The sequence below is a fragment of the Sciurus vulgaris genome, assembly GCF_902686455.1.
Source record: "Sciurus vulgaris genome assembly, chromosome: 13".
Taxonomy (NCBI): Eukaryota; Metazoa; Chordata; class Mammalia; order Rodentia; family Sciuridae; genus Sciurus; species Sciurus vulgaris.
Window position 1 is genome coordinate 82118775 of NC_136474.1, and position 26284 is coordinate 82145058.

The 26284-nt window shown below is 42.8% G+C and overlaps 1 protein-coding gene across 2 annotated transcripts in view; it reads right to left on the minus strand.

Annotated features, from left to right (window-relative positions):
- Positions 1 to 26284, minus strand: part of ALPK2 (alpha kinase 2) — a 118434-nt gene that overhangs the window by 76004 nt on the left and 16146 nt on the right. For both annotated transcript variants that reach the window (XM_079108659.1, XM_079108658.1), the window contains 2 exons: positions 25527 to 25644; positions 4549 to 6244 (listed from right to left, as the gene is read on the minus strand). In XM_079108659.1, coding sequence (XP_078964785.1) covers positions 4549 to 6189 — 1641 coding nt within the window. In that variant the 5' untranslated portion in view covers positions 6190 to 6244; positions 25527 to 25644. The remainder of the gene's footprint in view (positions 1 to 4548; positions 6245 to 25526; positions 25645 to 26284) is intronic.

Below are 26284 nucleotides of genomic sequence, written 5' to 3' on the forward strand. Positions count from 1 at the left end.
TTAAAACCATTTGCAGCCAGCTTTCCAGAAGTCTTTAATATGATGAAAAAGGACATGTGTTAAGAAGGTAAGTCATAAACTCAGGTCTCAAGCCATTATCCTAAACAGTAGTCCCCTGCCCTTGTTCAGGGGGGACACATTCCAGGACTTCCAGTGGATACCTGAAGCCATGAATAGTACTAAACCTTATCATTTAATACCTTTTCCATCATAACTAAGTATTTATCATGTGCTATAGCTATAACTTTTGTAACTTGATGTGCAATAGCAAAACTAGCATAAATGTCTTTCTAATTCACAATTTAACAGATAGAAGATTCATTCTTACCACAGATTTAAGCTACCTCGGCATGTGTTTTTTGTTTTTTTTTTTCCTTTCCTTAAGTTGAGAACTTTTACATTTTCACTTAAAGGAAAACTTTATAACTTCTCTTTAGCATATCTAAATTTCCAGAATCACTATTGTACTTTAAGAAAAATAATGGTTACTTGAACATAAGCATTGTAATACTATGACAAACTGACAACTGAAATGGCTACAAGTGACTAATGGGTGGGTAGCACATACAGTGTGGATACTCTGGACAAAGGGATGATTCATGAGTCACATACAACAAAACTGGATGGCACAAGATTTCATAACATTGCTCACAATGTTGCAAAACTCAAAATTTATGAATTGTCTATTTCTGAAACCACAGGAAGCAAAACTGTAGATAAGAGGTGGAAGACTACTAGATGAAGAATGAAAACAAGAATGCCATGGGTTTCTCCAAAAGAAGAAATCATAGTTAGGGATGAGGAAAGCAACTTCAAGGGCTTGGGCCTTGAAGCACCAGGAGGGCTGAGCTAAAATTAGGCGGACAGGTATTCCAGACAAGAAGATAGACAATGCACTGCATGTCTAAGAAAATGCTTCAATTTCCAGTGAGCAAACCAGCATGTATGCTTACTTTGCTTCCCAGAGATAGCCAAAATCAAAATGGTGGAAGGACTTGAGTGCTGGGTGCATGTGGCAAGAACTTCCTGGATCCAATTAGCAATTTGTGAGATTACAAAGCACTACTAAAGTCAAGTGAATCACCAGAAGGGAAGTGCAAAGTATGGATGGTTTAGAACAAACCAATCCTTTTCCAGGGCTAAAAGAGCCTAGGGAAGTGCATCCTATTAGTAAGGGGTTGGCAGCAGCATTTGTATGTGAGAGCAACCAAAGAATGTGTTCAGGAAGATAAAGGTTGTGTGGTGATTCAGATCAATGAAGATTAGAGTTGCAATAACTAGGCATTTAATCTTGTAGTATATGGCTTCAATGATTGAGTAGCTATTATGTAGCAGTCACTATTCCAGTATGGTTGGGATTTATTGGTGGCAAACTACACCGAACAAATACTTCCCATATGGGGTTCACCTTCTATACTTAGTGCTGATTCCTGGTCAGAAAGATTCTTAACTACCAGAACCTGAGAATGCACTTCCATACTGTACATTTGCCATCTCCTGACCCCAAACAGAAAGGCAAGTCTCCCTGGGGTGAAGCTGGGAAGCTTTGCAGAAAGACAGACACAGCACTTCTGATTTAAGAGTGAGAATGATCTTACCCCAGGGTGACTGGAAAAGGAAACTTAAGATGGGCAGATTGGCAGGCCTTGCCTCTGAGTTGAATCAGGAAAGTGAGCTCAAAACCAAGGTGAAAAGTTGGCGGTGTGACCCTTGAAGAGGATTCAAGTTAGCCTGGGGTACCCTCTCTGTTTTCCACTCCCAAACTAGGATTAACTTTAGAATCTTCCATAAATGTAGAAAAACTGGGGGCTTTCCAATCCTAGCTTGGGTGAGTACTATTTCAAGACTAATCATAGCAAGATGGCCTTGTGTTGTGAGAGAGAGAGAGAGAGAGAGAGAGAGAGAGAGAGAGAGAGAGAGAAGCGTAAAAACACCTGGAGACACTATTTAGGTAGGAGATATTCTGCAAGATAGCCTTGATCATAAAACAGAAAATTAGAGACATGGAATTTTCCTCAGAATGCTAAAAGAAACATGCAGATGAAGATAAGATACAAAAACATAAACTGCTGGTCATTTTCTACAGAAAGACAGCTCAAGGTAAGTGAATCAGGCAAGACTCAAGAGTGGGCAGATTTATTAATATTACCCCTAAACAGGTTTTTAATCATTTTAAATTGTTTATGTGCCCACAGCCTCAAATGTCTGAGAATAAGTATATAAAATGTCTTTGGATTTAGTACAGAAAGATTCACAATTTTTTTTCCTCAACAGTATTCTAAAAAGAATTTATTTAATTCCCAGTTGACCCCACATTTCTGTGTCCCATTGAAATGATAATTAGCCATGTTCCATCACTTTAGCCACATTTTGTAGTGTGTAAAAAATACAGACATCTCCTGCAAGTAAATAGTCACTTTTTTGCATCAGGAAAGGACTCTGCAATTTTCAAATATGCCAGTCCTGTGGCAAAATTTTCCTGCTTCAGTCCAAGGAAAATAATGCCCCAGGCACAAAGATCCCTTTTTAACTTTAAGGCTGTGCAGGACTGCTCTTGAATGTCCAGCTTCCATTCAAGTTTCAGGATGTCCCTTGAGTGAGAAGTCAGCCTATACTGACCACTGCAAGGTGAGACTCAGTCCCATTCCCGGTAGAAAATGCAAACTCTTTTCTTGGTGTTCTGAATAGTAATGTTCTCAGTTTGGAGATAATTGCCTTTACTCCCACCACAAAACACAGGTTAAGGTGGGGTGGATGTGAAGTCATGCGTGTGTGTGTGTGTGTGTGTGTGAGCAAGAGTTGCATAAGAACTTCCATAGACTACACACAACAGTCATTCTGTCCCAGACCTGGCTCATTTTATTTAGCTGTATTGCCCAGAAACAAACCTGCTAGGTGAAGGGGCTCTTCACCCCAGATTTCAGTTTCGGGCACAAACTGAGAATAATAACAGAGATTCTTTCCTGCTGCTCTTAAAAATCTTCCGCAGTTGGAGGAGGGGAAAAATTGCCTCCTGTGGCAATGAGTCTAAAATTGCCTTTGTCAATAGCCTTTTCCCTCTGCCTGCCCCATTTGGACCGCCTTATCTCTTCCCCAAACTGTACCAATAAAACTGATTTGTCCATTGAAACACACTGTAAATGGAAAAGCAACTCCAAAAAGACACTTAACTGAGCAAGAAATGGAATTTTTATGAACAGAAAAAGAAATGTGGTGTTTATTGACATGAAAAAGTTAACATTGCTGCTTTATTTTGTATGAGTATTTGACCAGCCACCTCTATAAACTAATCTTGGCATGAATCCTGGTCACTGCTGTGTGAGCTGCTAAATGGCACACTTAGAGAACTAAATAGGATCAAGCTGGGCTTTCATGGAAAACAAAAAACAAAACAAAAACAAAAAGCAGGGTAGAAATGTGACTTTTTATCTGGCTAATTTGACCATTTGACCAGCAGACAGAAAGAACAACTTGCTCAGTTCAAGCTACCTCAGATCTGAAGATCTGTAGACTGGCTGTTTTCATACAGGATCTTGAGAAAGCAGTGTATTGATTTTTGTTGTTTCACAGAGAGTTCAATACTTTGCATCAGGGAATATTTTGTTTTGTATTCTACAAAAATGATACCCGATTCCCACATTAAGTCTGGGAGAAGAGGGAACATGGAGAATAGCCATAAGGGACTTTTTAAAGGTATTCATTTACAAAACCCAAATTTTGGCCACAGTATAGCATCAGTCCATTTGGAACTCATTAATATGTAAAATACAAGTGGTGTATCAAGCACAGCATCCTTTGTACGTTAATTATTCTTATGAATGTAATTCCATCTCTTCAAAATCAATATTAAAATCATCCTAAATAAGTATTAGGGGAGAATGAATGTTCCTCCTGGCAGTATTTTCTTGGCCACTTTTATACTTTGTGGACTAAGAAAAGCAAAATAATACAAAAATCTGATCAAAAACATCCCACCAGCATGGCAAAATCAACTTTGTCTCCTTTCTCCAGCATCTCGCAAAGTAAGTCCTGTAAGTCTATCAGACACACTGAAATCCTTACACTTGTACTTTGAATTCTGATTAAAATCAAAACCTACCATTTTCAAAGTATACCCCCCACAAAAGACGTGGTTTTCCCCCTTTAAAGCCTACTCTCAAAATCATTGCTTGAGAAACATTCTGAATAGTGAACATTGCCTAGTAAAACACATGCAGTAGACAAAATATCAGATTTCTTTTTCCAGCTGTCCAGAATCCCATTAGTGCCTCTCACTTCTATCAGTCTTTTGCTATAATTAGGATGGCTTAGGGTTTATCTGGGCCTTTTTCAAAACCAGATTTCCTTCCTAGCAGCAGCAGCTGTCATTCACAAGTACCCTGATGGTAGTGGGAGACTTATTTTGATTTACATTATGGTACAGCAATCGTGACTGTAACTCAAATAAAAGCGCAAGAGCGCGCGCGCACGCACACACACACACACACTCACACACACACACACACTAATCTCTATTTACCTTGTAGTTTTTAAAAAGAGGGGTCTTACCTGAGGATGATCACTCTGGTCTGGAACCTGGCTCGTTGTAAATAGGTTATTCACGGGCATCCCTTCTCCTTTGAAGTTTGTAGCCTCTTTCTTGGGGACAGAGTCTGCTGGAAGTGGAAGGGTTTCCATGTCTTGCTCTGCCTCCGGTGAAATTGCACATTCTCCCGTGTGGAAATGGGAATTCCCACCAGGAGCTGTTGCTTTGGCACAGGGAATCTCTCCGTCATGGCTCCAGCCTGGTGGGCGCCGAGCAGGTTCCTTTGGAGAGGGAGCAAGGGTGCCTCCTGCTGCACTTTCTTTGGGGGTCAGTTTCTTGACTTTACCCCTGGCCCCTGGTCGCCGCACCCTGGCAGGTCTCTGGATGCCCTTCCTGCTGCCTAAGTCCCTCTCCTCTCCTCTTTCTTCAGTTGCAATCTCCAAACTCTGTTTCATCCCTGACTTTTCCAACCCCCCAGATGAGGGCTTCACCTCTGTCTCTGTCACCGCTTCATCCATGGTTAGCAGATTGTCACTGGCAAATTCCTCTCCTGCTTGGTGGCTGTCTCTGGTTTCTCCTTGAATTCCTGGATAATCATTTTCAGCAGCCTCAGACGCTGTAGGGAGTGGACATCTCCCCTGTTCACTCACTAGAGCTGTCCCATCCTGGTGAGGTCCCAAAGTAAGAGTCATCCCTGCGAGCAGGGATGAGGGACTATGCCTGGAGGCTCCGCTGCTCTTGACCCCCACTTCTTGGAGTTGTGAGTGATAACCACAGAAGCCAGTGGTGGCATCCATAGGCCCCGTGTCACCCGACACCCGAGGCCCACAACCCATTTCACGCCCACCCAGGCTGCACTCACTGAATTCCGTCTCTTCGTCATCGCTTTCTAATAAAAAAACATGCTCAGTCCCCTGCAGGCTCCTTTGCCAAACTGCATTAGTGTAATCCGTCATAACATCGGAACATTCCAGATACTCCAGGTCATCATCTGAAAACTCCTCCATGCAGGTTAGGGTTATCTCTGGGCAAAGTTCATAGTCACTGTCAGAGTCTCCGCTGGAAACCTGGGGACTGGATTGCTTGTTGACAGGAGCACTGTCACCTGAGTAAATGTACGCAGTTGCCTCTGAGAGCGGAAGACTGAAACTAATGTATTTCTGTGCTTTGGGATTTTGAGGAGTGGAGGGTAAGATTTCATCATTAGGGCCATCACTATTTAGACCTCCATGCACTGGCCGTGAGACTGTGGAACTCTCTGTTCTGTGGCAAGAGGCATCTTGTTTTTCAGTATTATTTGAATTAAGGAAAATTTCTCCTGTGCTATTTGGATCATCAGCCTCTGCAGTTTGCCTTGTTCCTTTAACATCCAGAGCATTTCCAGAGCTGGATGCACTAATGTCATTATTGGCCAATAACTGGGGTGAATGTAAGTGGTTGGCTTTGAGGGAGGAGGAACCAGCTGGTGTGGGAGCCCCTGCAGGGAGGCTTCCTTCTTCCTTGCAAGGGTGTTCGGTCTCAGCAGTTCCATCTGTGCTTCCCTCTTCATTCCTCTCTCGTTTGTCAGGTTTCCACTCTGCGTCCCTGTCATCTCCCAGGTCAGGAGGGAGTCGTGGGTTCTCTGCTGGACCCTCGACCTCAATGGTAGCAGAGCAGCAGATCATCCCCAGACAGTTTTTAGCTGAGATTTGATAAACAGCAGCATCGCTTTTGGTACAGCTAGGATCAAGAGAACATACAGGTAAGTTAGGAGGCGTACGTCACATTTTACACATCACAGTGCATGAGGAAATAGCTGTCATTTTACTGCATGCTCAGAGGGATCTGTGGTATCCCTGGAAAAAGGGATTGGGGTCAACTTCCCCTGGTTCTGAAATTCTGGGAAGTTCAGCATTTCCTCTACAGCTTTCCACAATTGCACCCCGAATTGAAAATGTCAATAATTGCTAGGATAAATGGAGGAAATGTTTTATTTAGTTTCTTCTCCCCTTTTAAGTCAGTTTTATGTTGTAGGAATTTGAAAGAGCAATATTTTTTTCTGGAGTGAGACATTGTACACAAGTAACTAAAGTATTCTACCTCCTGCATCGGAACAAAGTCTACAGTGGCTCCTTTTAAAACCACACTAAGAAGGCATGCTTCTTGCCAGGAGGCTGTAAACAGGATTGTATATGAAGGGCAAGGCCATTTCCTCCTTATTTTAACGTGACTAAAAGATCTAAATCACAGCCATGGTACCCACTGGCTGGAAACCCATATCCAAATGTCATCCTAACTAACATAAATCAAGTCAAGTGCTCGACTTTGACCCAACAGGGAAGAAAAGAATCCTGAAGCAGACTGATCTTGCTCTCCCTGTTCCAGGAGGAACAGTGCTCCCTCCTGTGGCTCCTCTCTATTGATGAGTATCACAGTGAGTGGGATCCTGGTGTGCATCACAGCCTCATTTCCTGCTAGGATCCTTTCCCAGGCTCTGCAGGCCCATTAAATCTTGTTATGTCTGTGCAAGTTGCACTCTTGTGTCTCTGGCATTTGACGTCATTGTGACATGGCCGATTTCCCTCTATGCGTCACCTAGCTCGAAAGTCAACAAGCATTTTCAGAAGGCAGGAGCTATAGGTCCCACTTGGACTTAGAGCAATGCTTAATCTTCATTGACGGTTCCCTGTGTAAAAGAGTCTCAAATGTGTAACTCAGGAGGGTTAATGTCAGACACAGAAACTGTAACTCTGTCCACCACGTCCTTTCTCTTCCTCACTGGAGGGAGCCCTTGGCCTTCTCAGACCCATATGTGCACATAAGCCTTAATTCCTTGGGTGCCTGCTCATATGGGCCTCATTTTGAGAAATCAGAGATTAGTTTCAATGTCAATAATGTCTTGTTTAGTTGGTAACCTGGCTCCCTAGATGCCACTATGGGTCAGGCTTGGCCATGTCCCAGAGTTGGTATCTGACTGTGCCTTGGCTCAGGCATTCTGAAACTTAAGACAAATTTCTGGAGAAAAAAGTTACTGCTCCTGTCTGTTTTGCAAACTTTTTCAGGTTGGAATAGGAAAATCAGGGTGAAGGACCTTCAAAAAGCCAAAATCTCACACCAAATACATTCTCCAAAAATGTGGAAATGCCAGGACCAGACTCTGGCTCTTCCAGACTCATGCAGAAGAAACATCAGAGAACTCTGCAGGGAATTCTTAGGTCTGACTCCCTGGGTGGGAACTGAGAACATGATTCTGAAGATCTGGAACCATCCTCGGCCGTGCCCAGAGCTATCCTCATCCTCATCCTCCTTGACTGGACTTCAGTCTCCTGGTAAAAGTCAAATGTTTAGCTGAAGAAAAACAACTTTTGCTGCAGTTTCACATTACAAACACCACTCCCTTCAGAAACTTTGTCAGTTACTTCTTGGAGTTTTAGCTCTCAATTAAGAACTTATAGGGAGCATAAAATAACACCATGGACACAGGAAAATCCCAAACATTCAGATTTCCTGACCCATTTAGACCATGTGCTCTCTGCCACAGAAACCACCTACCCCTGAGCCCCCACGACTTGGGTGGAAAGAAAAGGAAAGAAGAAAATAAAGACTGAGAAGCTCAAAGGGCCAATTAAGAAAGAAGAAGAGAGATGACCCCCAAGACTTATGGAGAGAAAACAAAAAGAATTTGAGAAAATAATTAGGTTAAGTATATTCAACTTAATGACTAATAAACAGGAGGGTATCATGATTTAGTTATCAATAATTTTATGACCCACGTGTTTTAGTTGATATAGTATTTTTAATCCATCCTAAGTATACTAAGTAAAGAGGAAAAGTAACTGGATTAAGCATAATTAACTTCTCACTGGTAAATGAAGGCCTTTGAGTTATACTTTGTAGTTGACATGTCCTTGATAATAATCTCTAATTATCCTACAAAAGGGGAGGAGAAAATCAGGCAAGGAACCCAGCATCTGCTGAGTGCCTTCTATGTTAAACAGCGTGTTTTAGTCAGCTTTTTTGTCACCATGATTAAAAGACCTGTCGAGAACACTGTAGAGGAGGAAAGGTTTATTTTGTCTTATGGTTTCAAAGGTCTCAGGGCATATGATGGCCAACTCCATAGCTCTGGGCCTGAGTTAAAGCAGCACCTCATGGCCAAAGAGCATGGGGCCAGGGGTCAGGGAGCAGCTCAGGACTTGGCAACAGAAAGCAGAGAGAGAAAGAGCTCTGCTCACCAGGGACAAAACGTAAATCCCAAAGACACATCCGCAGTGACCTACCTCCTCCAACCACACCCCACCCACCTACAGTCACCACAAATTAATCCATATCAGTGGATTAATCCACTGATTAAGTTAGGACTTTCCATTTAATCATTCCACCTCTGAACCTTCTTGCATTGTCTCAAGCAGGAGCTTTTGGCGGACACCTCATACCCAAACCATAACACAGTGTCTAGCTACAGCCTCTGGGCAAAACAAAGTCTCAAAGGAGTGAAGCAATTTCCCCAAAATGACAAAGCTAGAAAGTGGTAAAGTTGGGATAAGAACACCTGGCTTGGTGTCTGCTGTTAGGAAACCATGTTCAGAGAAGGAACTGGTGGGATATAGACATCACCGTACGAAGGAAGAGTCTGTCTCAAGTCTTCACCTTGATCATCTGACCCACATGCTTAGGGGATGTGCTGGTGCCCTGCCCTGTTAAGAGCTGAGGAAAAGCCAAGGAGATGTGTGGGAAATTATCAGAGGGCGTTGTGGGTCACTTTTGTGCTAAACTGTACAGACCTCACTGGAAGGAGAAGGAAGCTGGCAGAAGGGACTTCAGAGGGAGTGGCTAAGACTATCAGGGAGGCGGGGGTGGGGGTGGGGAGTGTAGAATCCTTGTGAGATGCTGGCAGAGAGACCTGTGTGTCCCACAGTGATTTCACAGGAATGCAAAACCATCCTGGAGGAAATTCCCTGAACAATCGAGTTCCCTCTTTGCCTATCTTTTCTTTCAGCTAAAGAAACAGTAGCATTTCTCCACTGTGTTCGGAAAGCTTTCCTCGAATTCTCTAGGTGCTTTCTAAATTAATCATTTCCTAGTAAGAAAAAGAGGTCCACGTTACTGTAAGTGGATGGGGCTTCTTCCGAGTTGAACCCCCAGAATCAGTCTAAACTAGAAGTTCTGAAAGCATTTTAGTATTATGTCTCTTTTGTACCCTTCAAAATAAGTGAGGACTCTAAAGAATCTTTGTTTATTTGGTTTTTATCTATCAATATTTTATCAATCAAATATAATTAAAACAAAGAATTAATTGCTTATTAATTCGATTAAAATAAAAATAAGTACATTACACACATGCATAAAAATAATCTTATGAAAAACATTTTTCCAGAACAAAGTTAAATTTTATTAAAGGAGCTTTGTTTAAAATGTTTTATATATATATATTTTTTTAATTGAAGTTGACTGTATCTTCTTTTTTTATCTTTTCATGCATTCAGTGTGATGAAATACATTGTTTGAAGAATATGAAGAAAATCTGGTCTCACATAGATATACTTAATGAGAATATTACCAAAAGCTCTGTCCCTGTCTTCATGCCAATCCACTAATAAAGACAAGGTTTTGAAAAAGGAAAAGGAAAAAGAAATTTATAGATTTGCTGGGACTCCTGTCCCAGTCTGTGATTCTGTCATGGAGGGAACAGAGGGTTTTTGAAGAGGTGATTCAAAGGCTACATTCCAGGTGTTCCCTGTCCAGAGGTGAAATTCACTTGTTAATTTGGGAGACAGTCATTTCTTAGATCTTCTGGCACCATCCCATTGGTCTGCAGTGTGACTTACTTTGTTCCTGTGGTGGGTGTGTGCTCAGGGACAGAAAACTCTGCCTGGAATAAGGAAGAAAGGTAACCCTGTTTCCTCTGCGATTAGGGAGAGGGTAGGAGAGAAGAGAAAGAAACACATCCATTTTAAAAATAAGTCACAGCGGCAGAGCAGCAAGGGTCCTCTATCTTCAAAGCATGAAGTGGACCGTTGTTACAAGAATGTTTGAAGGAGAGGAAATAGAAAAAGAGGCAGAAAGAATATTTGAAGAAACTACAAATCGCTATTTAGAGAAGGGACTGAGTAATACTTTGGTTTTTTGTTCTTGTTTTTTTGTTTGTTTGTTTTTGAAGTGTCAGGCTCACTTTGTTCATTTGGGGATCATCTGCCAAATATTCACAGTGGAATAATCACTATCTGTCCTTTGTTCTTTCAAGGAAAGACTTGTTATCCATGAGAAAAGTGGCTAGTTCAGCTTGCAACTTAAGCAGAAACACGGGTGCTCTGCCTCACCAGCTGAGTCCAGCAGAGGTACCTCTGCATGTTACCCACTTGATCGCATGGGCATTGAAAGGGCTTTTGCTGAGTTTTCAAGATTTAATAGCCATTTTTACTCATGCATCAAGGACGTTATTAAGTAAAACTTTTTGCCATTTTTAACCATAGCCCTCCAATGGTGAAGGAACCTATGATGGCTAGTGCCATCTGAGACTTTCCCTCCATTGCTTTTCTATCATCAGTGCATGTGCCAATACAGCGAAAAAGGCAAATAATGCAAATACTGCTTGAGTGTTTCATGATTCATAGTTTTGACCTCGTGGATGCTCACAAAGATTTTTAGGAACCACCAGAGGTCCATGGGACACACTTTGAGAACCACTGAATAAGCTTTCCCAAGGGAAGCTGTAATGCAGGGTCCTCTTATGGCATAACACCTAGTGTTAGAACCTGGAAGAGGGACCATCCCTTGGAGGATTGGCTGTTTCATTTGGTATGACCGTTGATAGGCCCTCTTGGGCAGAGGACTTAATCTCTGGTTTTCATTATTTGCAAAGGGGAAAGGAGACATATGTCTGGGCTCCACCTCTAGAAGATTCTGATTCAGAGCTTAATGCAAGGGCCTTTGTGATTCACTGGGGGCAGAGGAGGCTACTTCCATTGATTCTGGAAGAGCTAATCCTCGAAGTTCCTCAGGACCCAACCAATTAAGCCTTGGGAACAAGAGATAAAAATGTATGCACTAAGAGTGACAAGAATCCGCAAGTCTAGTAAACTTGTCAAGTGAAAATATGAAAACAGGGGGCTGGGAAATAGATGTAATGAGTGCAAAAGGAAAACACAGAGCAGCAATTTATTTTCTCTGATTATCAGCACAATGTGCTCATCAAAACTGATAGCTTTTTAATCTCTGCTTTTAGGGGTTATTGTCACCATACCCTAAGGGTGCTGTGTTTTCCTGCATTATTTACACATCCCATTGGCCATTAAGGTGGGTGACCCACTGGCACAAATAAAAATAAAATCAGGACAGGCTTTCTCACTTGAACTGGGGATTATCCTGGCCACAGCTGCTGCTACCCTGAGGCCATCCATCTTCCCACTCCCGAATAATACTACCACCAATACTAAAATCGCTGAAATTCAAACGGCCACTTGACCTGAAGTTGATGGAAATAGCTGAAACTAGGGGCAAGAGGTAAGATTTGGAATTCCCTCTGGACTTTAGGTTTTATACAGCCACCAGTGTTCCATTTTATTATGCATCCCACTTTCCTGTGAAAGAAAACAAGATCTGAGAGGGACACATCTGCAGGGGCTTCACCCCTGTAGCCAGGACTCTGGTGGTGGGCAGGTGACTGAAGCTTCCCACCTGGCTGTCAAATGTATGAGCCTTGCACACCCATGCCACAGGGAGGGGAAAGTGGTCTTAGTTGAGTAATACACAATAACACCTGTGTCTTCTCCTTGGTCATAGCACCACATTAAGGTCATAATATTCTCTTAGGCAATGTTACTATATTTTATTACCTGCCTAACTTAGATGTTGTCAGTGATCTTTTGTTTGTTTTGGTCGGAGATCTTAATTGAATTATTCAGAATAACTGTGAAATAGGAAAGACTTTGATGGGGTTTTTATCACTATTTATCCATTTTGCTTTGTTTTGGTTTGTCCTGGACATCCTCCATGCTATACCAAAGAATCCTCCATGCTATACCACTGAGTTACATCAGCCCAAGACTTTGTTTTTTTTCCCCAAGCCCCAAAGTTCTGTTTGTCATAGACATAGAGGAATTATAATACTAGAAAGACACAGAATTTCTTGGTCATATTTTCTACAAGTAGTTAGATATCTTTCTAAATGAATGAGGAAATTCCTCATACATTCACCAATTTATCCAGTAATTTATCCAACAGGTGGGTCGAACCCACCTAAAAGGGACCTCTGAGCTGTGCCTGAACCTGTTTTTCTCTCACCCACTTTGGTCCTTCACTATTCTGCTCTCTACCACTAGTGCTGATCCCTTGAGGCTGCCACTCCTGGGCTCTCATGACCTCCAGCTTCTTATTGTGTTTGAAGAAGGAGAGACAGGAGATCAGAGGGTAGAAAGAAGGGAGAAGTCGGCTTCAGGTAGCATTCCCACATGTGACTGCACCTCTGTGGTGGCTCCAAGTCCCACAGAACAGCCCACCAGGGATCTAGCTTCTGGCTCATGGTCTGTGATCCAGAACAGTTAGTCTTTTCCTTCCTTGGTCTCTATATCCCAGAAAGTGGTGGTTTTCTGCTGATACCCTCCTCAGGTTGACCTCACTGTTCTTTGCTTGACTACTATACAACCATGCACTAAACGCTTGAAAGTGTGGTGAGTTATTTGCTTGTTTGGTCTTCCTGATTAGACCCTAACAGATACAGATACAGATGTTGAACCTGAAGCCGGAGATGTGGCTTAAGTTTTCCAGCTTTAAAAATGGTCTAAAATATCTACCATGTATAAGACATTGTATTAAGCACTGTATAGAAGATAAAGATGCTTAGTTCCTAGATTCTTCCCTCAGGAGCTTCCCATCTAATAAGGGAAATGAAAATACAAATAGTTATAATATAGGACAGTGTGTGTGAGTGCCATTGAAAATCATGCCAATTAAAGGGACTCAGGGCAGAGGGCAAGAGAGTGAGGGACGGTTTCCTGAGGAACTTGGCAGCTGAAGCAGGCCTAGGAAACATGGCATGATTGGGGCAGGGAAGATGACTTGTGCCCAGTGTTGGGGAGGAAGCTGGTCATTTTAGACAGAAGGAGCAGCCTACAGGTTTGAGGAGACAGAAAATCTGCAGACCCTCACAAGAAGCAACAAGTTATTATTTGGAATATGAGGGGGAAATAGGCAGACAGGTAGAGCTACTTACTGTTTAAACAGGACACTTGAAACAGTGAAAAGGGATGCTCTTAATACACCAAAACAACAGGTACAGGCTGGGGCCAGCAAACTGAGGGTGATCCAGATGAATCAGGAAAAGTGACCGAGCCAGGACAGGGAAGGGTTTTCCAACCTATATTGAGGGGTTTGGACCTCAGGCTCCAGTTCACTGGGAAGCAGATCAAATAACTATTCAGGGAAGAACGAAAGGTGATTCTACAAGGTCCTCACTGTGTTCTATGCCGCAGAGCCAAGTGAGGAGGGAACACTCTTGCTCTCCACGTCTGACATGGCCTCTGGCCCTGATTGAGCAGGAACACGGCACTCTCCCGTATGTCCAGCTCTATGTGCCCGGCACATCCCCTGGGACTGAAATTGGTGCAAGGTTTGGTCCTTCCCTGGGCGAGCTGTCAACATTGCTGAGAGGGAAGGTTTTCAGGTGCTTAACAGGGAGCTCTGCACGATTTACAAACCCTAGTGTCATTGAACTCCAAAAGGCTTAGTTGAGGCAGCAATCACTTGTGGTGGTTAGAAAGGGAGAGGTCAGGGTGGCCTGGATCTCCAGGGAACAGAGCCAGCACATGGAACTTGAACTCAGTGGGTAGGGATTAAACTTTGGCCGATGGGAAAGAAGGGAGGGCATTGCGGGCAGAGCTGGAATGAGCAGGTCAGGTGTGGGAGTCAGCAAAGCAACGAGCTAGTGCGGCAGTGAAGGAAGAGCTGGAGGGGGAGAGGGCCCTGAGGACCGGAGTCGTGCGTTGGAAGAAGCTTCTGAGCCAAAGGCATGGAGAAAGGCTGAGGGAGAAAACGGCAAGACAGACTTCCGTTTCCTCTGCCCAAGTGCAATTCTGAGCAGATCACAAAGTCAGTAAGGCGTTGTGGTTAAGAGACAGACTTAGCAGCAAGCAAACCTGGGATTGCATGCCAGCCCATACACTGTGTGACCCTGGACAAGCTACTTAACTGCTCTGGACCATAGCTGTATCTACACAGTGGGGACGACACAAGGATTGATAGAGTTAATTCCTATAAAGATCTTAAAAAAGGGACTGGCACACAGTGAGCATGAAATCAGAAATTCTCAACCCTAGCCGAATGTTACAAACTTTTGGAGTGCTTTTTAAAAATACCAACGCCAGAGGAGTTTCAGGGCCGTGAAACTAATCTGCCCATTATTGTCATGGTAGACATGTCATGACACACGTTCAAACCCACAGAATGGACAACATAAGAGTGAACCCTGATGCAAACTGTGCTTTGAGTGATGGAGTATCAGTGTAAGGTCCATAAAGTTTAGCAAAGGTATCACTCTGGAGCTGGATGCAGTTTATGAGGGAGGCTGTGCCTGCCTGAGGAAAGGCAATAAATAGGTCCTCTCTGGACCTACTGCCCAGCATCTTGGGTGAAACTGCCATCTGTATTTTTTAAGTTTCCCAATGATTCTCAGAGCTAAGAAGCACTGAGTTAAATGAATGTTAGATCTTGTGCCATAAAGACTGAGCTCAAGGAATCAGAACTTTTCCTGGGGCTGCGTGGGGAATGGATCCTTGGTTTTCCTTGAGCACAAAAGCCCTTAGTTTTTGACAACTTTCTGAGCCCGTGGGAGCATTGCAGACCCACCACAGATACTTTGCACAGGAAATGAGCAAAGTGAATTTAGAAAGGACAAAAGTCTTGGGGCATAACTACCACCACCAGTCTTAGTTAACAGAGAACTGACCCCTCTTATTGAAAGAGAACTTAAAGCAACTAGAAATAACCCACTTTCAACACCTAACAGATCACTAGCCTAGCTAGCATAATGTCCCAAAAACCTCCAAGGCATGTGACAATATTTTAAAACCCTAAATTAAATTGTAAATCAGTTCTATTTAAGGACCAGGAAGAGAATGCACCATTAGACCACAGCAGGTGGTCACAGGGCCCCATTTCACAAGTGTCACTTGCTGGAAGGCCCAGTGTGCTTTAGAACAGCCAGATGGCATAGAATTCTGAAGAACTATTACTGCTAGTTCATCAAAAGTTCCAGCACACTCCAAACCAACCTCTGCCTGATCTGACCCAAAGCTGCTCTGGTCTCAGAAACCCTACCATTCCATTCCACCAACTGCTCAGACAAAACAGCAAACCTGAATCCACCTTTTATTCCCCTCCTGCAACCAGTCCAACAGCAACTCCTATCAGATATTGCCAGAACCTGGCAGCTTCTTGCCACCTTTTCCAGGACCCTCCTGGTGGGAACCACTATTTGAATTCCTGGGATGGCTACTTGTGGGGGGCCCCAGCTGTCCCCTAACTCCTCTGTAAATATTCATGGCATGACAACCAGATTCAGCCTTTTAAAACTAAATCATAAAATGTCAATTCTTTGTTTAGAAACCCTCCAGCATAGCCCATCTCATTCAAAGTAACCTCCAAGTCACGCATGATCAGAATTCATCGATCCTCCCATTTCCCCTTGTCATAATGAGCTCAGTCCCAGTGGCCTGGTGGGTTCCCACCTCTGACTTCTACCTTTGTTTCTCCCTCTGACATCATTCTCCCTCCAGGTAAGGACTTCTTCACTCTCCCACCCTGTCCTTCCCCTTTTGTTCATAAGAGTCCTTCAGCGAGGCTTCCTTCCGGGCTGGGGAGATAGCTCAGTTGGTAGAGTGCTTGCCTTGAAAGCACCTAAGGCCCTGGGTTCAATCCCCAGCACTTAAAAAAACAAAGAGTAGACCTCTTCCCCTCCCTCACCCTCCTTTATTCTTTGTCACCTGACACATTACATAGCTGCTGGCTTGTTAAAAGTTTGACTTCTCATATTATCTCTTTCTGAGCAGGTGAGGGACTCTCAAGTTCACTGCTGTATGCACAGGGTCTAGAATGGTCTCTGGCATATAATAGGCCTTCAACTAATCCTCACTTTAAAAGGAAGTCCTTATGATCAGTGCTTTTGATTTACAGACCAGCATGTTCGTTAGCAGATTTCATTTGGAGGATGGCAGTGGTGAGCTGTAAACCATGTAATGGAATTCTTGGGTTCCAAGTCTAGCTTTGTTCCTAATCAGCCACGTTACTTTGGGTGGGTCCCATTATTCGTCTGACCTTGTGTAACCTATAAGGTCCAAAGAGTGGACTAGACCAAATGAATTTGATCAACTAAACAGGATTTATCAAGGGGGGGAATCTAAGTATGGCATTTTCTTGAGCTCCCCAGGTGTCACATATGGCCAGGAGTGGGATAACCCTTAGAGCAGAGTTTCTCATTCATTCATCATTCACGTCTGCCCTCAGGGATCTCAGTAAAGTACAATGTTCAGTTGGCTAGTTCTGGAGTTGGAGATGGGTTTCTGACTTTCCAACAAGCTCCTAGCAGATGCTGATGCTGACAGTCCAAACTCAAGCTGCAAGGTCTTAGAGTCACTTCTAGCTCTGGGATGCCAACAGGCCTACAAAGGGCAAAAGTCTCTTTATTAAATTGTCAGAAAAATACTGGCTGTCACTTGACTCGCTGCTCAATTTGGGCTGAGTTCCCTAATCATTGCCTGTTAAGATGCTCCCTGACCCATGCAACGCTGTGACTCTCAAAAGTTGGTTTTGCCAAAGGCCAAATGTTTCCTCTGATAAATGGATGCTGATCCATAATGGGCGGGGGTGCGGAGGGCAAGGGAAGAATGGAGGAATTTTGGATTAGGCAAAGAGGAGTGAGGGCAGGGTTGGGGTATGGGGGTGGGAAAGATGGTGGAATGAGATGGATGTTATTACCCTATGGACATGTATGATTGCACAAATGGTGTGACTCTGCATCATGTACAACCAGAGAAATGAAAAATTGTGCTCCATTCGTGTACAATGAGTTGAAGTGCATTCTGCTGTCATGGATAACTAATTAGAACAAGTAATTTTTTTAAATTTTGTTTTGCTTTAAAAAAAATAAACAGTGAATTTCTGGGCACAGGCAGGGGAATGAGCCAAAACAGAGCAAAACATCTTTTCTCTCTCAAAAGCTGGCTCACCAAGCACACACAAGGCCCAGAGACCTGAAGTCTGCAGGAAACTCACTGCCATATAATTGCTTTTCTTTGCCTGCTATTCTGTTGTCAGGGCCTCAATGCCAACCATCTTATCTTCTTAACCAACCATCTCATTATGCTTCTGCCTCCCCACCATCTATGGTGCCCACAGGGCAAGTGTGGGTGAAATGGCAATTGGCAGACGAAGGGGAAAGATGCATGGTGCCTGGGGGATGCAGCCCCACATCAGGAAAGGCTGGTTAGGGAGGATAGGAAGTCACTCTAACTGGAAGAAGAACCTCCACATGCTGGAGTAGCAGCCCAGAGATTTCTGGGTAACAAGGACAGAAAAGGGCAGCACAGAATGACCAGAAGCTCTATGTCCTACAGTTCAAATGATAACAAGAGCTGGTGCTGCAGGAGGCCTTTTAAAATCATTGTCTTCACAATGCCTTTGAACTGGTAGGCCCACCAGGAAGCCCAAGTAAGTCAAAACATGTGCCCAGGTGTAGGTGGTTGTGCATGGAATACCTCCTTCCCCCAGGCTCTGAGGAGCAAAGAAAAACCACCAGATGTACTGTGTAACTCATTCCAGAAATCTCTACCAAATGTAGAGTAGGAGACAGGTGCTGTGCTAGGTGCTAGAGCTACAGCAAAGGGCAGACAGGACAAGTCAAACATCTTTTCAGTTTTCAGAAGCATCTGACTGTGACTCGGATTATGAAACAGAACCAAGAACTTCCCTAAGGAGAGGATGACTCTCAACTTTCAAAATGGGTCACTGAAGTAACATTTCAAGAGTCATGCAGCATGTGTACCATCTCTAGTGATCAGTGTACCTTCCTCTGGTTGTCTCAAGGCCTTGGGAGGGGCTCTTGGATCAATCCGTTATCTGTCCCCAGACTGTCTCCAAAGGGTCAACACCATCATGGGAACAGTCACCAAATTTCTGACTCCAGGAAAAGGTGAGCAAGTGCCCCATGGTCTGGCCAATGACCATTCTCCTCTGAGACACTTACCTTCTAAAGTCACAGTTGGAACATGATGATGGACAGCAGATTCCCAGAACAGACCTATTACCCCAGGGACTAAATGGGAGTTTCTCGTCAGACTCTCAGAATCATTCAAGCAAGGCTCTGGGCCTGGCGTGAGCAATGACCATGATGCACGCCTGCTTCGTTCATTCAGGAAGAATGCCGTGGGAGCCCCCTCAGCCCTATGCCAGGAACACAAAGGTCTCCCAGGTGCTGGAAAGTTCTACTAGTCATCCTTAAGACTTGTTACACCTACTTAAGCTCACAGAACACGAAGTTCACAAAATGCCTTCCAGACTTGGATGAAAGACATTGCTCTCTTAGCCAAGACATGGCGAGATTTAGTCATCTTTATTTCTACCCAATGATTCCTTGATCAAGAATGTTAATTACATTTTATCTCTAAGAAGAAAATAGCAGAGAGGAAAAATTCTGCCAATCTAAGCTAACTCTCTTATCTCCAATCTGTCCTGTCCTATTTTAATTCATTCCAAAATCATAGTTCTGTGTAGGGTACATGTTTAAAGCACATGAAATAATATTCATTTATTAAGTATTTTTAAGTATTTTTGCCTGAGTTGATTTAATCTCCACAACAATCCAATAAAGCAGACACTATTTTACACATGAGGAACTCAGGCACAGAGAGGTTAAGTAACTTGCAAGGGAAGATGCATCTTGCAGATCTAGGACTTAAATTCACACAATTTGACTTCAAATTCTTCACTCAATGGGGGAAATAATATCCTGTCCTTTGTAAGGGACGTTGATGGTGACAATTCTACCATTAGCAGGATGTTTCTTTTGAGACCTTTCTTCCCAGAGTAGGGACATCTTTAAGTAAATCACTGATCCTCACCCACCCAGTCTCAGTCAGCTAACCGTTCATGCTGTTCCAATGTCTGGCAAAGGGTTTACATTTCCTTGAGTGACCATGGATAGAAGGAGGCTAATAGATTTCTGAGGGGCTAGAAAAAGCCTTTCACACAGACAACAAGCACTTACAACCAACTCAAACCAGATCACCTTCAGGAATGTAACACCACGTCCTGAGGCTTCTGGGGTCTGTCTGCTCACTCAGATGTGAAGAATAACTGAGCAGGACAAGCGTGTTACCACAACCACAGATTTCGCTTTCTAAAAATCATCCAAATATGGTCGTAAATATCACCGCGTATAACAAAACCAGCTTAAACCCTTGTGTCTGGGTGACAGTGCTCCACTCTTTTTACATTTGTTTTCTCCATTGCACTGTGAGATCATAGGAGACTTTGAATTCCCTTATATGGCACTGTGACTAGAACATATTAAGTTCTCTTAACGCTCATTTAATCAACAAATGGATTAAAATGAAGAAAATTATTCTACAGGCAAGGGTTAGCCACAGAGAGCAGGGGTCTTGTGTGTTTTGTTTTATTTAAACAGGACAAAGACATTTACAGATAGGTGATTTAAAAGACTAACTAGGTGTTCCAGTGATAGAAAAGGTAGTAGATTATACCTTGCTGCAATGTGACTCTGCCATTCCACTCTTCAAGAGCTGAAGTCTATTTTCCTACCTCTTTAATCTGGATTGGCCCTGTGGCTTACTTCAGCCAAAAGACTGTAGGAGGATTGGTGTTGGGGTGGGTTCAGGCCCTGCAGGAACACTGCCCAAGACCGCCATGTAAGGAAGTCAGTTCCCTGCTCCTGGAGGAGGAGAACCCATGGGGAGAACTGCAGTAGCCTAGTGAACAACAGCATTGACTGCCAGACTTGACATTAAAGCCATTTTGGACTTTCCAGTTCAACCAATCTTCAGATCAACACAGTGACATGAATGAGCATAGTGAGCCAAGCAAAACCAGCAGAGAACCACCCAGTCAATCCATAGTCAGGAGAAATAATCCATTGATCACTTAAGGCCCGCAGTTTTGTGGTTTTTTGTTAGTTCTTCAACTTTGGTGCTATTGGCATTTTAGATTGGATAATTCTTTACTGTGGGAGCTGCTCTGTGCATTGTCCAAAATTTGGCAGCATCCTTGGCCTCAACCTACTCAATGCCAGTAGCACCCCTACCCTCTCCAGCTGTGACTACCAAAACTGTTTCCAGATACTGCCAAGTATTCCCTGGGGACAAAAACATAAATGACTCAGGAAATCTTTTGTATTTCTCCTTTGAAAACTTTAATAATCAATGCCTGCTGTGGTTTGTATAGGGTTCCCCAAAAGTCCGTGTGTGAAAAGTTTGGTTCCCAGCCCATGGCCACTATTGGGACATGATGGAGCCTTTGAGAAGTGGAGCTCTATGAGAGGTCTCTGTCTTGAAGGCATTCCCTCGAAGGGAACCGTGGCAGCCAGCCCCTCCCTCACTCCCTCTTGCTTTCTGGCCGGTAGATGAATACATTGCTCCACCGCGCACTCCCACTGTGATGGATCAACTACAGGCCCAGAAGCAAAGGTGCCAACCAATCATGGACCCAACCTCCAAAACTGTGAGCCAAAATAAACACTCTCTCTAAGTTCATTATCTCAGAGACTCTGTTATAATGAGCTAAAGCTGACAAACTCAATACTCGATTTTTGGAACAGAGTTGGAAAATATTTGCCCCTTGACCTGCAGACCTCCAGATGGCCTGGATGAGCTCATCTGGAGTGTTTGGAGCCAGCTCTACACTGCCAGATGATGCCACCAACCTTTATGTCAAGGTCGGCAAAGGGCAGCACTTTTTCTTACTCAACTGCTCAGACATGTGTATTCGTTTCCGGGGCCGCCATAACAAACTACCAGAAATTGGGTGGCCTATAACAACAGAGCTTTATTTTATTCACAGATCTGGAGGCTAAAAGTTCAACGTCAAAGTGTCATCAATGCCACGCTCCCTCTGAAAGTTCTAAGGAAGGATCTTCCCTTGCCCCTTCCTAGCTCCTGGTGGTTGCTCGCAATCCTTCACATTTCTTGGCTTGCAGCTCCACCACCCCAATCTCTGCCTGTCTCCCCTCACTTTCCCTTTGTGTGTATCTCTGTGTCTCTATTTTCTCTTTCTCCAAGGACACAAGTCAATTGGATTGGAGGTCACCCTACTCCAGTATGAATTCAGTTTAACTAATGACACCTGCAAAGATCCTACTTCCAAATAAGTTGCATTCTGTGGTTCCAGGTGGATTTGGACTTGTGGAAATACTATTCAACCCTGTACACTCCAAGAGCAGATTGGCTTGTGGGGACTGCCATTCTCCTGGCCATTGTCCCCACCTAGCACTCAGCAGGGCCTGCACCAGCCCAGGCAATACCATGTTTACAGCATGCCAAAGGGGCTGCTTTGTCCCACTGGCCCAGGTACTGGCTGAGCTTTGGTGCTCTCACCCCACTTGTAATCTGTGCTCTCTTTCAGCACAACGAATGTGACTGTGACCTTCAAAAGGGGCCTCCTTGTTGTAGAAAGGAGCCTCTCTTTCTAGGTGTGGGTTCCTGGACAGATTTTTATCTGTTGTTTTGCTACCTGTCTTTAAATTGTGTTCATAAGAGACCACAATTTCCCATTTGTACACATAGCAGTGCCACCTGCTTTCACAATGGGGTTGAAAACATCTATTTGCATTTTTCTCCCAAATCCCACATCTTTTTTAAAAAAAAGCAAATCTCCTTTTCAAGCTACAGTACAGATTCTAATGTTATGATCTAAGTTCCTCTCCCTTTAAGTGTTGTCTTGGCTATTTCTCCTTCCTGCCAAGCACCCTTGACCTATGGCCACATAAAAGTTACAATAACCACACTAAGGCGTCTCTTCCAGAAAGATGGGAGGAGGAGAAGGCAAGGATGAGATGGAAGGGGCCCCACCAGGTCAGGAAAGAAGAAAATGCCGAAGGTTGATAAATACAGCCACAGAACTCTTGATCTCAAAGTAGAACTGTAAATTAGATTTGTTAATCCCCCAAAAAAGCTCTTGAAAAACAAAGAAACAGAAGTTTTCAAATATCTAAGAGCTTAGATTTAATGACCCAAAGTCCAAGCTCAAGTAGATTTTTAAAATGTGATTTTCTTTGGATTATGAGCTAATCTAGTGGTTTATGGTACATTGATACTGTTAGGAAAATTTGAGAGTAATATTACAACTAACAACTAATTTCTTGGCCTGGAAAGGCATGTGCACAAAATTCTGTTTATTGTCCTAACTAGCATTTAATATACTGGTATAAGTCAATTGACTTTTCAGATGAATGTTAAAGATGCAAAACAATTTTCATCTTGGTCAATACACTGGAACCACCTGGAGTTCAGGTTTAATCAGTTGATGTTTGATGATGTTTGGTGAAACCCAAACATTAATGGAATTAAAAACTCCCCAGGACACCAATGGGCAACTCTAGTTCACAACTACTGGTGAAAAAAGTCAGAACTTTCAAAGGTTACTAGTACCTAGAAAAAGGACTACTAAGCAGTACAATGTGACCATATCTGTGGTCACATGGCCCTATCATCATTTCTTGTATTAAGACCAAATACTTCTCCCAGTAGTTTGGCTTCATTCCAAAATGTCTCGTCTAGGACTTGAAACAGTAGATTCTATTGCATTAAATCTCTGATTTTTTTTTTTTTTTTACAAAAACTGCTTCCCTGCTGGACCTGAATTGTGAATCCTTTCCCCTTCCACGGTGCAGTCTCCCTTCCTCAGTTTCTTCTTCCTGTGTTTTTCTCTCTCACTCTAGCCTGGCCACCTGTCTTTGGGACTTCATCATGGCCTTCTCCATCCCTTAATACCCTAACCCTGCATAAACAACAAAAACATAATACCAAGTCTCAATTCTTAAAAGAACACACATCAAGTGTCTCTCCTAGCTAAAATGTGAGTACTACATTTTGCTTTAGTGTGAAAATAAAATTAATCAACCAAGAAATATGTAGTAAGTACTTAGAGTGGAAAAAAGGAAGGAAAGGAAACAGACACAGAAGTTTAACATATATATTCTCAAATTTGGCCCTCCAGGTTTTTTTTTTTTTTTTTTAATAAAGTTTGACTTGAAAATAGCTATGCTATTTTTTAAACACATATTATCTATGGCTGCTCTTGCACTAAGTGGTAGAGTTGAATAAGTGTGGCCTATTTTTGCATCTGGCATACAAAGTCTAAAACATTTATTGTCTGGCCCTTTATGAAAATAGTTTGCCAACACTGATCCATATAAACTAACAACAAGTGCACACATATATTCATGTATATTCTCATCTATTCTTTTAACAAATGTTTATGTTCAAGGCATTGTATCAGGCTCTAGGAGATCCATCTGTGTAAGTGGGAAGGACTCCTGACCCCTCTGAGGCCCACAGGCTACCCACCTATCCACCTATCCTGATGTGTGCAATAAATAGCACCCACAGGGAGGCTTGTACAATAAGATCGAAGGAGAAGAGAATGAGTCTGGAAAGATCCATGAGTAAATGGAACTTCCTGTGAACCTTAGAGGTAGATTCTAAGATGAATGGGGTGAAGATGAGGAGGGGCAGGCACTGGCAAGATTGGGGTGAAGAGGCAGGAGGGTTCAAGCCGTGCTTAAAGCTCAAGAGCCAACTTGGTATAATGGCACAGAGAGGGAAAGGATGGCCTCTGTGTGTACCACCTACCTTCCATGCTGCAAGTTTTGTGAGGATGTGGACAGTGTTTGTGTTACTCACCTCCATCACCAGCATTAGGCAAAACACTTGGCATATGGTGCCTAATGAAATGTTATCTAAAGAGTTATAGAGCAGATGAATAAATGGAGCCTTGCATGTCTGGATAGTTCCGTCGCATCCACCATGCAACCATGGCGTATGATCTCTGACCTTGCTTTAAACAAAAGGATGCGTGGGGGGTAAGAAAGGTGGTGTTTATTGAACAAATACTACATTTAAAAAGACTTTTATAAGCCTCGAATCACTTAATTCTTTCTGTCACCCTTTTTTCTTCATCTGTAGATGAAGAAACCCAGATGTTAAATAACAGGCCAAGATCATGCAGCAAGAAAATGGCAGAATTCAAATCTATCTTATTTTCTTATCCTCAGACTCAAGGCCATGAGCACAAGCTTATCCTGCCTGACATTTTCAGCCCATGCTCTGAAGTGCCCTCCAGCTCCTTGGAGCCCCTTAAGGGCACTGTAATCAGTTCAGTAACTTTGGAGACCAAGAACACAGACTCCCTACCCAATTCTAACCAAAGCAATTCTCATTTTCTCTACATATTGAGCTTCCTCATTTCAAATAAATAGCTCCTGAGGGAACAAAAAAGACTTAGGAACCACTACACTGGACAACCACTAGTTCCTAAAATAAAACCAGAAAAGCTGTTTCTTAATTTCATCATCAGTCTGCTGGGGAACAGGTCAGTCCCTTCTCCTTTCTTCTTAAACATGGTAGGTTGGATGACAGTGCTGAGGTCCTATCTTGCTTTCTTAACTTTCCCCAAAGATAAGATTAAGTGAAAAGCTCATCTTGTGAATGAAAATGGCTAGGTCACTGAATAAAATTCTAGATTAAGCTTAACTCTATCAATGGCAGCAAACTAGAGAAGTGTAATTGGTGACCTCACTCAGCAAAGATGTGATTGGTTGAATCTGCAGATACGGAACCTGCAGATATGGAGCGATGCCTACAGTTATCAACAAATGCCTCTGCTGATATCTGCCAGTAGCATCCAAAATTAGAATGTCAGAAGCAAACATGAGCCAATCTTTTGGCCTTACCTCATAGTATCCAGCCCATGACAGAATAGAGAATGTTAGTAAATAGTCCAAAGGGCCAAAGCCACTTACCAAGAGAGATGTAACACATGGATATACTGATGCTCGAAGAACTCATAACTGGAAATGATGTCACACTCATCTATGGTTTGGCCATTCTTATACCATGTGACCTCTGGTTTGGGCTGACCTGACAACAAAATTAAGAACATTCTTATTATTTTAAGTATGTTTAGAGAAAGGTCATAAAGTTATGAATGAGAATGAGCAGCAATCAGTAGGGATGAGTATAAAGGATTAGTTCAGTTGGGGAACTGAAAAGCTTTCTCCCACTGACATAAATGTGTGATTCAGTAAACACTATTGGTCATGTTACGTGCCTAAGATGATGATGCTATACTGCGGGGCAGGGATACAAAATGGAAACTGCCAACCCTAATCTCTAGGAACTCTTAGGAAAAAAACATCCAGTAGGCAAATATATGGATGGTATCTTTTTTAAGTCATATGGGGCAAAGGTTTATCCAGAAGTGATCTTGGGAATGTTCTTTATATTACTCAGTGGTTACTACTGACTGAAATTATATATTAATTTATAGGTTTTTATCCAATAAGATGCAAATAATTTCTAACAGAAAAGATAAGCCCATAGGTTGTTTTCTGCCCTAGAGGATGTTAAACAAGTTACGCCTAATCCAGAAACTTTGCCCTAATGTTATTAAATTGCCTATACATACTTAGCTTCTCAGACCTTAATACTTTTTGGTTTCTTTATTAATTAATGAGTTGAATAAAACCTCTGAAATGTTAATTTCATAGAAATCCCTTTA